The sequence below is a fragment of the Octodon degus genome, unplaced genomic scaffold (assembly GCF_000260255.1).
Source record: "Octodon degus isolate 3935 unplaced genomic scaffold, OctDeg1.0 scaffold00034, whole genome shotgun sequence".
Taxonomy (NCBI): Eukaryota; Metazoa; Chordata; class Mammalia; order Rodentia; family Octodontidae; genus Octodon; species Octodon degus.
Genome location: NW_004524610.1, coordinates 6,848,678 through 6,863,518, shown reverse-complemented (window position 1 = coordinate 6,863,518; position 14,841 = coordinate 6,848,678). Strand labels below are relative to the sequence as shown.

Here is a 14,841-nt window from a genome sequence, read left to right as displayed (position 1 = left end):
GCTCCGAAGAAGGTAAACTGACTTTTGGTAAATAAGTAAAAAGTTGTACCCCAACCACTAAATTAAATAATCTGAGGATAAAATGCTAATGTTCAAAACAAAGGTAAAGGATCAAAAGCAAATGCTCCAATCATCAAAATACTAGGTACAAAGTCCAAAACTGAAGGCATCTGTAAGTCTGCAAATCAAAGGGATCTATTAAATTTTAAAATAGGCCACACTGAAGACACCTCTTAGGGAAATGCCAATATGACAAGAATAAAATGAACACTTCACGCACTTCCTTTGAAGCTATTTAGAGATTGTTATCAAATTTGCCATCAGTGACGATACCTTCTAGAAAGCCATGAGATAATTACCTCAGTATTCTATGGAAAAATAATTGTCACCTCTGAATTCTAAATCTAGGCAAACCCTAACTCAAATAGAATAGAGGGCTTTTGTTGTTTTCATGTAAGAATTCTAAAATTTACCAGTCCTTTTTTTCCCTGAAAGTTGAAAAACATGAGAAAGAAAATACATGAACTCTAAGAAAGCAGAACTAATTCAGGATAATGAAGTAGGGAGGTTTGATGCGGAACAGACCCCAAAAGCAAACAATCTGGATAGGAACAGAAAAGGGCGTGCTCATGTGGGATTCTCTGGGGAGGATGAGCAGATTAAACAAAGGGCTACCGATGGGAAATATATTGGGGATACATGTGGAAAATAAAAGCCTATTTTCTCTCTGATAAGAAGACAATAATCAAAAACCTCAGGTGAAAAACTGCACCAAGCGTGATCCCCAGATAAGGCAGTCTGGGAGAATTTGGAGCGAGTCTTTATTGGATACCACCTGGAGTTGGAAAATTCCGAATTAACAACACTAGTTACGCACAGTGGAGGTAGCCCAGAAAGGGATTTGAGACAGCTGAAGGAGGGTAAGGAAAGGGACTTTATGTTATCATAAACCTACACTTTTCTTAATTTTTAAAACTTTTTAATGACTAAGTTTTTATTTTAGCAAAGAAACCGACACCCATTGCTTCTTCAACATTAATTTCCAACAGTACTTAGATGATTTGCAAACATGAATTTGGATTGTCAAAATGTAATTATTTATAGGTACTGCATTCTAGGAATCTTTAGCCACAGCCTAACAGCATAATGAGAACACAAAGAATCTTCTTGTAGAATAAATGGCTCTTATTTGCTCAAGGGTATGCATTCTTTTGAGAATAAATTGCATTCATGATGTTACATTATGACATTTATTTTAGGACTACAGGCTAAATCCATTAAACTTGTAATGATGTTTTTCTTCTTCTTCTTCTTCCCTGCTAGGCTTATGGGAAAGAACTTATTTTCACAACTATTCTAAGTCATTAGAAGTATTGTTAATTTACTACTATCTCAGGTCTCTTCATCTCTAATCTACATTGATTTTCTGTCCCAAACATACAAATTGTGAATTTTTAATGCTGTAACTGCAGTAAATTTCGTTTTGATTTTTTTTTTTCTTCCTGGAAGAATTGATTAAAAGTGGCAAAACATGTACTTGAACATAGATTAAAAACTTCCTGACAAGGACTTCAAGGGGTGCAAACGTTTTTTAGGGAGGAGACATTATTAGAGGTTTTTAAAAGCCTGTGATCTGAAAAGTAAACACTACCGCGTCTCCCCGCGATTGTGTGTATTCTCTGCGAACACCTGAGTTCATGAAAATTAATAGGGTCGTGACTGCTCCTCAGTGAATGGTGATTCTAGAAATTTAGAGGCGGTTTTGTTTATTTATTTTTGTTTTGTTTTGTTTTTTTCCTTTTTGCCTTCCCACACAGGGTAGGTTTATACGGCTGTTCTGTAAAGACTCTCTGAGATCTCTTTATATTTTACAAAATGCCGTATGAGTTTGTTTTTACCAAACAGCGACTGGTTTTGTCCTCCAGTGTTGCAGTTACCATGGACCCTTGTCCCTGACCACAAGGACAGGGGCCTTTCCTTCAGCGTGTCTACTTCAGACAAGCCATGGTAAGGAAGTCAAGCGGCGAGCCCTGTGTCTGAAAGTGACCTTGCCCCACTGGGCGAAGGAGGGTGTGTGCCTTCATGCAGTGTATCACAAAGCAAAAAATGAAACAAAAACTCAGAGCACAAAAAGGAGGTGTGCAAATTGGGCAACAGAAGTTCAGTGCCCAGAAATATTCAAAGATCACCACTCAAAGTTTTAAAATGTGGATTAGCCAGGGAGATAGCTCAGTGGAATAAGTGCTTGTCCGGCAAGTGCAAGGTCCTGAGTTTGATCCCTGGTACCACCAAAGTAAATAAAATAGGGACTAAAAAGCTACCCAGTTCTTCTTTTATTATTTGGTGCAACAGGAAGGGCTATTGTGACACAGTCTTGTAGTTACGCTCATAAAACAACAGTGAAGATCTATGAATATTGGCTTCTCTTTCTAACCACCCCAGCTCTGCTTCTTCTAAACAGCTTTATCCCCATATTTTAAACTTAATTTTTCAGTAATAAATGAGGAAAATCATCCCACTGGTTCACATTCATGTGATTTTAGAATTTGTTATCATAATCTAGCCTGATGTGAAAAGATGCTTAGACGATAATTAGATCCAATATTGTGCTTGTATGTGCATATTTTGTTTTTCCAGATCTTTGTTATTCTTATATATTTTGAGTATTTAAAAAAGGAAAAACTATATATGATTATTTGAAACTCTTTAAAGATAACAAATGTAATGTAAAAGTTTGCCCTTCATTAAATTGCACTTGTATTATACATTAGAGGTTAAAGTCTGTTATTTGATGAATACATTCGATAACTACAATATTTTAATGATCTATCTGCATCAAAATGCTGAATACTGAATAAAAAATCTTCTATTTTCATTCACTGCTTTTAGAGATTACACATGCCTTCTGATATTGATCTCTCAAAGGAATAATTATCTGCTGTTAACAGGTTCCATCAATTCTTGAGATACTTCTTAAATTAAATACAGTACAAAAATACTCCTTAAGATAGAAATGGTAGACCACAACCCAAAATTTAAATTCTCTCCAAGTGGCACATGCCATGTGAATTTTAAATCCAAGTCATTTTTCATTCATCGGCTAGATGGGAGCCTGAACCCGGGCACTAAGAACAGGTCCCTGTGACGATGGTTATGCCAGGTGATGCTGGGATAAGAGCTTTTGCCTGCTACTTTCCAGTCATAGGAGCTGGACAACAGTCTGCCAGATTAACATGAGGCCTCTAGGAGCTGTGAAAGAAGACAGCACAAAAGACCAAGTAACATAAGTGGTAAGAAAACTATGTGTTATAATTATTACTGTGATTTTGGCATACTTCTTCATGTTTATGGCATTTGAGTTATTAGATATTCAGCTGTTTAGAACTTCCTTCAGGTTTTTTCTTAAGGTTTATTCTTTCATTCATTTGGTATGGAGCCTCACCATGCAGCTTGTGCCCCTAGTGACCCTTCTGCCTCAGCCTCCCCAGCACTGGGATTACAGGATATGCCACAACTCCCGCGGCTGGCACGGCGTGGGGCTGGCATGGCATGTGATACTGAGATTCGAATCCCAGTCCTCACATTTGCCAGGCAGGTGTGTAAGCCCGCTGAGCTACCCTCTGGGCCAGACTTCCAGTTCTTAAAGTAGGATTGTTTTGATGGAAGAGAGGAGAGGAAAAAAGGAGACGACCTTCAAGTTCCTTTCCCTTCGGCAGCACACCAGGAAGCCTGGGATGCTGCCATCCTGAAAAGCAGGCCAGAACCGTGTGCTCCTGAGATCGCTTGATAAGAACAGAGCAACTCGTAAACAATCTTTCTCATTAAATAACAAATCCAGGACATCTCAGATCCCATTCTGCCAGCCAGTGTCTTTAGCGCAAATGGAGATGGGAGGCGAGTCCATTTTTAATACAAGGTAACACTCTCAAGAAAAGCACATATACACTTAGGAATTCTTCCATCCAAGTTAACTTTTTCTTTGCTTTGGAATTTAATATGGTAAAAAAACAACATGGATTCTTCCTGTGGGTTCTGGCTTCAGATTTTCTTTGCTTATCATTAAAATGTTCTACTTCACTTTCCTTGACGTGTTTGAGGCCCTCAAACAGTATCAGTGAATTTTTGTTGCAATTAATTGTTTCAAATTTAGAATTATAATTAATTCTTCCTATGAAAAGAAAAATTAATGAAGAAAAACACTTATTGCCAACACTATCTCAATTATATTTGTTCATGCTATACTTAGAATTTTAGAGAATGTCAATTTTAAGGGAGAATATTTTAATTCAATATAATAAAATGGCCCATAAGTTATTGACAGTGTTTCACCAATGAAAAAAGTAAAAAAGAATTCTTTCTTCTTAGACATTTTTTTGAAGGCACTGGCCTTTTCATTTAGCTATATTAGATCAAAAGATACTGAAGCCTTCATATTTTGCAAAATAATATTTAATTTTTCAAATTTCAAAAGTAATAGATACAAAAAAGAAGAAAGGTAATCAATATCAAAATGAAACATTATTTAAAAGGACAATATCATTATTATATTATACATAATACCTACTTTTACTTGAAGAAATATATGACCCTCATAAATATTACTGTTATGTTCATGTACTATGAGCTTTATCTTTATGAAATTTTAGTAATATTTTACCTATTTTGTATTTATATATTATACATTATTATATCATATGATATATAATATGTTAATAACATATAAGCTCCTTATACATCATACAATATTATATTCTGTGAAACTCTGGGAGATGCTAGCTAGCTAGCTAGGTAAAGGAAACACTACAACTCTAGGAGAACAGTGAACATCTGAAAACAATTTTATCAAAAGGAAAACAAAATGGATAATAAGTAAGAGTCCACCTAATTTGAGATAACAAATTCAGTTCGAAGGAGAATTTGTTTTGCAAAAGGACAGTATTCAGTGTCAGAAAAAGTATAGTATAATCATGGGACAATAATCCTACATGGGTTACGGTCAATTTTATAGTAAGGACTTTAAAATTACTCGTTTTATTTTTATGCCAAATGTTTCTTGTAAGGCATGATCCGAAAAGGAAGATGAGGCTATTTTACAGAGATGATTCTGAGGAATTACTTATAATGGTAAATAACAGAAATAACAAAATGTATAGCATTAAGTGAAGTGAGAAATGGACAACGGAATAGTTGTATTATTTCTAAATTTGCTTGTATTTGTAAATAAAATGCATTACTCCAATGAGATATTCAATATTATCAGACATATTTCATTTATATAAAATGAAGCAACCATGAAAACTATTACAAACTTTCACTCCTGAAATTATGAAAGTGTTTGCTTATTTTTATCCTGCATTCTGGACTTTATGAAAAGAGAAAACATTCAGTGCAGAAGCCACAAAATCCTGTATTTTAGTGGAGAGGGAAATTAACTTCCTTGGTGGCGTCTACACCTGCAGCGCACAGCGAGCCTGCAGCCCTGGCTCGGGCACCGCAGCAGGCGCCCCGCTGCCGGCCGCAGCACACCCCTGGCGCCGGCGCCTTTCCATACCAAGATCCTGCATGGAGCACAGTTCCTCGCACTTTTGATTCCATTTAAGATTCATTTGCCTCTAATTCCTTTTGTCATTTTTAGGCAAATTGAAGCTCTGTGTTTCACATTTACGGCCAATTCCTTATTTCCCTCAATTTACTTGCGGCATTAGAAACCAGGCCTTAGAGCCATGGTTTCTTCTACCGTGTAAATTACGCAGAAAGAGAGAGAGAGAGAGAGAGAGAGAGAGAGAGAGAGAGAGAGAGAGAGAGAGAGTTTTATTCAAGGAGCTGAGCGACACCATAAAACAGACCTCCGAGGTGCAGTGTTGGTGTTGAGAACAGTCGTCAGGTTGAGCACGGAAGGCCAAGGGAGGAGGGCTACGGGAAGGAAGGAAGGGACTTTGCAGGGCGGTGGGGCTGCAGGTCACTTTTCAGAACAGTTATCTTAAGCGTCAAACACTGGGAAGACAAGCAGAATGAACTGGCTGGCCTGGTTGGGATCATTCCTATGCAGTCAGCTGACAGAGTTCCTAATCACCTTTTACCCACGTGGAGTTTTATATTTTAACAGACTGAGGCTTAAAACTTATTTTTCAAGTAGAAATTAGAGGTTATGTTTCCAACCTATGCCTTGCTGAGTTGGGCTGTGGGAGTTTCAGAGGACTGAGAGCTGTGAAATGATTCTCCAAGTTAGACACTGTCTTGGAGAAAGGTCAAACTAAGGGTGCTTCTATGAGAAAAGATCCAGTCGCTGGTGTAGCTCCTTCTCTTCTTTCCTGCAGAAGCTCAAATGGTTTTCAAACTGGGTCTGATAAGCGCGGGAAGGCCGCAGTCCTAGGACCTTAGCGGCTTCAGGGCCAGGTTTCCTGCTCTTATGTCGCCGTGGACAGTGGCTGGTGCTGTGCACATGTGTATGTCAGTGTTTCATCTACAAGGAGGGAACTGTAATTCAATATGTGGAAATCCTGGAATATCTTAGGAGTCAGACCACCTTGTAATGAAATGGAAAGAAATAGTTCAAGGAAGACCTGGCTTTGTGCGTTTCCTTCTGGTCTCTTGTTGCGGGAGGCATTCTAGTGTAACCTTCAAATAACGGTAAGAAAAATATCACCACTTACATATACTGAGCGCGCCTTCATCACCAGACCGTGTGATATCTTACGGGGCATGCACTACCTCACTTATTCCACAACACAAAGCTCTCGACTTTTGAAGTGTTCCACAGTTTGATCCACATCTATGTTTCTATCTAAGTCACTTTGTCAGAAATAGAGATGAGTTGCAGTTAAATAACGAAACTCAGAGCACTATTATTATACAAAGAAAATAATAAAGGGGACATGAAGTTTAGTGAGAGGAAAGTTACGAATTTTATAATAATGTATCAACTAATAGAAGTAATTATGAGCTATTATAATTATTACTTTGCATAAAGCGGTAACGAAGCAGAAGTTAGGACAGGCACGGGGGTTGGCAGCCACGGAGCGCTGGGCAGAGCTGAGGCTTCAGCGCGCACGCCCTGACTTCAGGCCACTCCTAGACGTCAGGGTGCTGTCCTTCTCTACCAGGTCAAACCGCAGTTTATATAAGAAACTGTGTGATGCTTTCATTGCTTGTACCAAAGACCCCACACCAGGCACTGGAACTGAGCCGCCGACTGCAAACCGAGGCAGCCACATCGCCTGAGTGGTAACCAGTGTGGCCTGGTGCCTGTGCGGTCCTGGAGGGAAGATGCTCTCTTCTCACTCCTTCACCAGACAGGTCCTGCCCTGGGGCCTCTGCAGGCACCAGCGAGATTCTCTTGCTTCATCAGGAGGCGGCGCGGCAAGCTTAGGGGGGGCACCATCCTGCACCAGGGAGCCTGCAGCTTGGTGCTGGCTGTGGTAGTCTTCGGCTGTACTAACGGCTACACATGTGCTCACCACCTCCTCACTTTGTGATTTAAAAGAAATGCCTAGAGAGCTTCCCCTGTCAAAAACAGAAGAAACTGGGGGGAAAGGTGGAACTAAAGAAGAAATCTACATTAATGAAGGAGAGCTGGGAGCTGAAGCACCCAGGAAAGTTAAAAAAAAAAAAAAAAACACCACCCAAATGATGGTTCCCATAGCAACTGCTACACGGTTGGATCTCACTTTTATGTTAAGTAAGTTTAACTTGAGTGGAAATGCAAAGCACTTCCTCTGAGCCAGAAAGATAATTATGGAGAATGCGGAGACAACAGTCCAGAATATTCTGGCTTCTGAGGATTTCAAATATTAACCCTCATGTATGACTAGCTTCACACTAATTGTGTGTGCTCCTTGGTATTGATTCTACACTATTTTATCTAATTGATAAAATGAAATGATTGAAAATAGGGAAACATTTTCCAATAAAATCTGTTAATTCAGAGACTACAACTTTGCAGTGTAGAAACACAGGGCCACATAACTGTTTGTAATTATAGGTGACTATTTGCTGAAAGTTCAATTTATGGAAATGCAATCTGATTGCATTCACAATCAAATGCTTTAAACCTGACATTTGCAGTTACCGTTAATGTCATCTGAAGCTGAGAAGCAGCACACAGGATGAAGAGAGGATCTGCACCTCCCGACAGGGGCCAAATGCACCTCTCTTTCAGTAATTTATATTCTAAACATCAATCTGTTTTTTTTTTTTTTTTTCAGTAAGTCAGAAAAGGCGGAAATCGTACTTACTCCTGTTATGTAACGAGGTCTATATTGAATAGTTCCAAATAAACCGAGAATGACGATAATAATATGCACAAAGTTGGCGAGGATCGGTGCCCACTGGTATCCGAGGAAGTCGAATATCTGCCTCTCCAGCACACAAGCCTAGAACAGCAAGACAGAGTCGACAGATCAGCACACACGAGCAACAGCGGCAGGGAGAGACCGAGGCTGAGGCTGACGTCGTAATTAGCCATTATGACTCTGCTAGGACACCTGGCATTGTCTTTAACAGTGAGAATGACATTTTCAGGTATATTTCAAAGGAAGACTGTCTGCGTGGATGCTCAGACAGTGACAGCCTTTCAGGGAGATTTTGTGGTGGCATCAGGAAGAATTCACACAATGTCATCTGAGTAGTCACTGGAGAAATTACTCTGTCAGGTGCACTGTCAATGCTTGAAGTCATCAGCCAGCATGTCAGGCAGGCGTGCAGCAAGGGCTTGTTGCTAGGGTCTGCACACACACACTCTACAAGTTGCGGAGAGCAAGGGTGCGGGGTGTAGAGAAATCTTAAGGACAGCGAGACCCCTGGGTTCTGGCCACATCTGCCACCGAGCAGCTGCGGTGGCCTCCTGAAAGCCTCTCCTTCTTGGGGTGCTGGTCGCTCCCTGCAAAATGCAGATCCTCCACCAGGACTAAGGAGCCCTTTGGTCCTCATCACGTCAGATTAACAATCAAATATGACATTTTTGTCATACACAGTTGCTTCTAGCCACTAATAGAAGGGTGATTTAAAGGAACTTAGAACAGCAGGATGAAAAAAGGTGTCAATCACTCTTACGAAAGCAAGACAGGTTGCCTCAATGTGTGCTACATCCACCTGTGTTCACATGTTTATAAGGAAAGACATCTAAAATCCAGGCAACAAAGAGATAACAAAAGGAACCACACAGCCATGGACCGCAGGGAAAATGAAGTCCAGGGACTTGGAAAGTCCTCTGTTCAATCTAAGGAACCAAAGTCCTTTGGTGGCCCCATTTCTGCTGCCTGCCTTTGGTGGAAAGTAATGAGGCGTGCAGAGATGACCACTGCAGAGGGATTGGGTGTTCTTTAGCAAAATCCAATATTACTTCCTCAGCTATATCTAAAAGACAAATGTTTGAAGATGCCTCAGTTACCAACATCACCGTGATTCTATAGCTCTTGTTAGAAGGAAGTACTCAGCCCCCGGATGAGCAATGGACTTTCATACTCAGTGCCTCTAGCTCAGTTTGAAGACTCTCGGAATGACCATTATTTGCATTGCAGTTTGTGGATGAGCAGCATATTCCACCAGGCAGGGGAAGAGAGATCGAATTCACCCCAAGTGTCTGCCCAGCACTTGTGTTTCCCAAAGCGCTGTCCACCGTGTGCGGTGGGGGCAGTCGCCTCCCACCAGCTGGATCTTTATTTTTACTGCTTCTTGGTAGTGATTGACTAAAGTATATGAGAGGAACTTCAGTTAACTGTCAATCACACCATCAAATCCATGATAGTCACCAAAGCCTGAACAAGTTTCTGAGAGGTTAATTGCCACAAACTGTCCAGAACTTGAACTTAAATCCATTTTTATAAACCTCATGAACTTTGAACTGCCTTCACAAAACTGAAATTTTATTTCTACCATTTTATGCAATCAACACTTTGCATAACGGAGGCTTCTGTGGGACATGTCTATGTTGAGATCTGTGGGTGGTAGCACAACTTACGTGGGGGTCCTGAGAGCTTTGCCCCTGAGCATTCATATGGGGACAGAGAAGAGACAGAAAACAAGGATGTGAAATAACAGCAAGAGAAACACAAACTCTATAAATTTTGAGCACCATAACCATGAGGAATCAGCAGGGAAAAAGTGCAGTGGATGAAGCGCATCAGTCAAGCCATGGGGGATTTCTCAATAAATGCTCCAATTATGGAAGAAAAGAGCCATATCATCATTAATTATAAAAAATACATCAATGATAATGTACACACTGAGTTTGCAAAGCTAAAACGAAATTCTATCAACATTAGTCAGAGTTTTTATGAGAGCATTAATAGTTTCTTATAAGACAAAGTTCATTTATAATTCTTCACATATTGCATATGATTTTATTGGTCCTGTAATATAGAGCTCAAACTCAGAGTGCAGAGAGCTAGGCCTGAAGAACAGAGGATGCTTTGAAAACATCAGCAAATACAAAGGGATTAAGTATTCACAGGAGTGCTGCTGCATTTTCTAAGACTCTTTCCATGGGGCCAGGGAGATGGCTCAGTAGAATAAGCACTTGCTTGGCAAGCACAAGGTCCTGAGTTCAATCACAGGTACCGCAAAAAAAAAAAAAAAAGACCCTTTCCATGGTGGGGGTGGGGGAGTCATTCTTCGATTGAGAAAAGAATATTTGTCAAATGTCTACTCCTTTCTGGGCACTTATATAATCTTCCCCAGGCATTTGAAAAAAAAAAAAAAAACAGGGGAGTTAAATATCATTGCCTTATTTTAAAAATTGAAGAAATAAAATATAAAATGGCTAAGCGATTGTCCTAGGGTTAGGAGAAAATGGTGAGTGCTGCACTAGGAATCTAGACTCAGTCCCAGGTGTTCACTCTCCCTAGGCAGCCACGGACAGGCGACGGTGCCAGAAGCTTCGCCCTGACTGCCTACACCACGGTCTCCACCCAAGATCTAGTCCCAAATGTGGAAATGTGGGCCTCATGGGTGTGTTGGGTGGACAAGGCATGCGTGCGTGCGTGCGTGCGTGTGCATGTGTGCGTGTGTGTGTGTGTGTGTGTGTGTGTGTATACATATATATATGAATAGTACAGAGAATCTCTGACCGGTTCACTACATTCTATCACTTTGGTCAAGGCAATCCTCCAGAGTTTTATTTATTTTAGTTTTTGCCTCCTTTAAATTCTGCACTCTGTGGTATTCTGGCTTTGCCTACAGGGCTTTCTTTAGTATATGTGCCTGCTGTCCTTCAAGTCACTTGTTGCACAAGTGCAGGTTTAGCCTGGAAAAACATACACAATTTTTTATGTCTATTTTATTTCCATACAAAAACTCTTATGGTATACACCATTTACATTCATACTTCATTAAATATATATTTTGATTCCTTTTGTTCATATCTGACAGATTAGCTTTATAATGTATAACATATTGCTTGTAATTCTCTGCTACCACAATAATTGTGTACCTCTTGAGCACTATTTGCTACAATGTTTTATTTTTAACAGTAATATTTCTAAACTATGTTAATTTTTTCTACTGTATTTCAACTTACTGAAATGTTAAGAATATATTTTTGTGGTTCTAATTAGAAGTAGCCTCGTAAGACTACATGGGATATTTATAATGAAGCTCGACATTTATCTCTGGATTTAAAAACTTTAAACAATCTTGTACTAAATCATTCTGCTTTCCCCTGAATGGTAGACTTTGTTCAGTTATACAAATCAGTAAGATCATATTTATAACAAGAACTGTTCCAATGAAAACGTTGTGCTGTAATATGGGACAGTGTAAATGTTTTTGATGATTTCTATCAATGTAAAATGAAATTTAATACTGAAAAAAGAAATAGGAGTTAATCTTTACCAATTACTATTTCTGTTTTTCTTTTTTATTTTTAGGAACAGAGGTTAAGAGCATAATATATTTTATTTATTTATTTATTTATTTATTTGGCAGAATTGGGGATTGAACTCAGGCCCTTGCGCTTGCCAGGCAAGCACTTATTCTACTGAGTGATCTCCCTGGCCCTCAAAATATATTTATTGGGGGAAAGAAAGCTTCTGTGTAAGAGAGGGACAGAAGGGGGGCCCAAGCGGGTGATCCCCGTAATTACTATTTCTTTACCTACTGGTATAACCAAAGTGTTTGTTGATATCTTGTTATCATTTTTTATAATTTTATTCATCTTAATGAGAAAAAAGATAAAATAGTGATGAAACAGTTTCAAAATAGGTTAGTGGGACAGTTACAATAATTAATACATTGCATATTGTTGTCTTCATAGTACTCAGAGGACAAGATGCAGACATGACATGCTGTCTAAACAATATTAGTATAAGCTTTTATTCCTATGAACTAAGAGAAAGTAGCTGTGTATCCACCCTAACTCTCTTGTGCATGCATATATCTATTTTTTTTCCTTCCCTTCTTTTATTTCCACAACAAAACTGTCCTGAGGGGATTTGACTGACCTTATCAGATACAAAAGTTACATTTCTTGTTCTACAGGTATTTTTTTTTTGTTCTATAGGTCTTGCTTTATCTTGGTCTTAACCATCCAGCAGAAAAGTATAACCACGAGGTATAAAAAGTAATGCCATATTAATATGCTGAGCTGTAAAAGGCTCACAACAACTTCTGACTTTGCCCAGCTCTGCTGATAACCCACTATTATTATGGACCACTGGACTATATTGGATTATTTTACTGAATTCAAGTACCTACAGTCTTTAGACTGGTTTCAAGTATGAAAAAGTTCTTTAAACACTGCTCCGAATGCAGCTGCTCTAAGTGCAGTGGCACATCATCTCGGAAAAAACAAAATGAAAAAGGGGGATATGGTGGGAGCCACGAAGCTCGGAAATCGATCAAATCTATGTAGGTGGGACTTGGCTCAGTTCCTAAAGCAAACAAGCTACCTCACTCCTGAGATGACCATCCTGTCTGATTAAGGTTTGTTATCATTTTTTTTTTTTTTTTTTTTTTTTTTTTTGCGGAACCGGGGATTGAACTCAGATCCTTGCATTTGCCAGTCAAGCGCTTATCCTACTGAGCCATCTCCCCGGCCCCCTGTTATCATTTTTATATCTCATAAATTAGTATATTTTCAGGTTCTATTGAATTTTATTTATAATATTTAAGGAAGAGAATTTTAGTGAGGTTTTTGTGTCTACAAATTACCTTATGACAAAATTTCTTATTGTCTTTCTCTGACACTGTTACAACGGTTATGCTCACCTCAAAACAGAGTGTGGCTGGCAGCAATTTTGTGCAATACCTTAGCAAGCTTCAAAGGAGCCTGTGGCTCCCCGTCTTTCCCCAGGGGCAGCCTGTGGCAGCCCGGATTGTCTCTGATGACTGCAGTGCCTTTCGTAGAGTTTTACATGTGCGTGCTGGGGAGAAGCATGCCTTGCATATCCGTGTAAGAAATCCTCACACCATTTTTATCTGCATAAATTGATGTGCATTCTCCTTTAATAAATAGATACTTTCAGCTTGTAGTTCTCAATGAGTGATATTACATAAGGTTTTCCATCTTAACAAAACTTCTGTTCATAGATCTAACTCATTTTACTCTTCTTAAAGGATTTCCTTTTAATTTTGATAATTTATTTTTAATATTTGGCTGTGACATCAAGAATAAATTAAACAACCTTATAAATATCTGGTGGTAGGATCTCCAAAAGGATTCCCAAGATGGATATGCAGGGCCAACTCTGGCTGCAAACTCATGAATACTGTAAGAAATATCTTTTCTTCTTCTTTAATGTATATGGGTGAAATAAAAGGCATGAAAATTACTATTTAACTTTTCTCTATAGTAAAAATGGATTTTAATAATGACTGATTATATACTAAAGCTGACAAGATTTTCAAAATCCTATTGGGTATGATAAATACTCTCTTATTTCAATGACAATAACTGATCATTAGTTAGAACTGTAGAATGTCGTCCAAATAAATTATCTTCCTGGCTTTCCAAACTGAAAGAGACTTACAGATCATACACATCAGAAACCTGGACCCAACTAAGTAAATAATTTGCTAAGCTAAATTTTGTCTTTTAGAAGAGCATTTAATTTGAAACCAATTTGTTTCAGATATTTGCATGGTACATGAGAAGCTTCGCAGGGCTTCCATATGTACTGCTTTTCAACTACATATATAGCAGTAAGGATCTTTCTTTTGAAAGACAAAATCTTTACAATTTTCTCTACTGGTAGGACCCAAAACTTGTGGAAGTAATGCATTATGCTTTACTAATAACTGAATTTCTTTTTTTTTTTTTTTTTTTTTTTGGCGGAACCGGGGATTGAACTCAGGCCCTTGCGCTTGCCAGGGAAGCGCTTATTCCACTGAGCTATCTCCCCGGCCCCAACTGAATTTCTTTGTTGATTGTAAATTCCCAATTAAAAATGTATTACTTTGGTTAAGAAATGTTATTAATAACTAAAATTTTTAATTGATTTTTCTCTCAAATAACATTGTAACTTGATCCATGTCCTTTCGTTTTTTAACTTGTGAGCAGAACAGATAATAAGAAATATGAATTAACACCTAGCCTTTGAGAAAAAAAAACAAGTACGCTCCACAAGTATTAGGTGGCAAGTAATTCATTTTCTTCAAAGAATAGGTTTCTAGACTGAGAACAACCAAATTAAGTGTGTGGTATTAAATTACAAACTGAAATTAAACTCATCTGTGGACATTCCAGTTCTACTGGATAAATCTCCTTCATTTTCACTGTCTCCAGAGCCCTTCTAGAATGGATGCATGCTGAGGGCTGAAACTACCAGCAGAAAGCAATGAGAAGGGCGCAGATCCCAAGAGCAGAGAGAGGGGAGAGAGAGAGAGAGAGAGAGAGAGAGAGAGAGA

General features: G+C 38.8%; 1 protein-coding gene across 3 annotated transcripts in view; it reads right to left on the bottom strand.

The window, feature by feature from the left end:
• Nkain2 (sodium/potassium transporting ATPase interacting 2) overlaps positions 1-14,841 on the bottom strand; it is a 1,099,112-nt gene that overhangs the window by 589,491 nt on the left and 494,780 nt on the right. For all 3 annotated transcript variants that reach the window (XM_023714246.1, XM_012514554.2, XM_004630239.3), the window contains exon 2: positions 8,235-8,372. In XM_023714246.1, the coding sequence (XP_023570014.1) occupies positions 8,235-8,372 (138 nt within the window). The remainder of the gene's footprint in view (positions 1-8,234; positions 8,373-14,841) is intronic.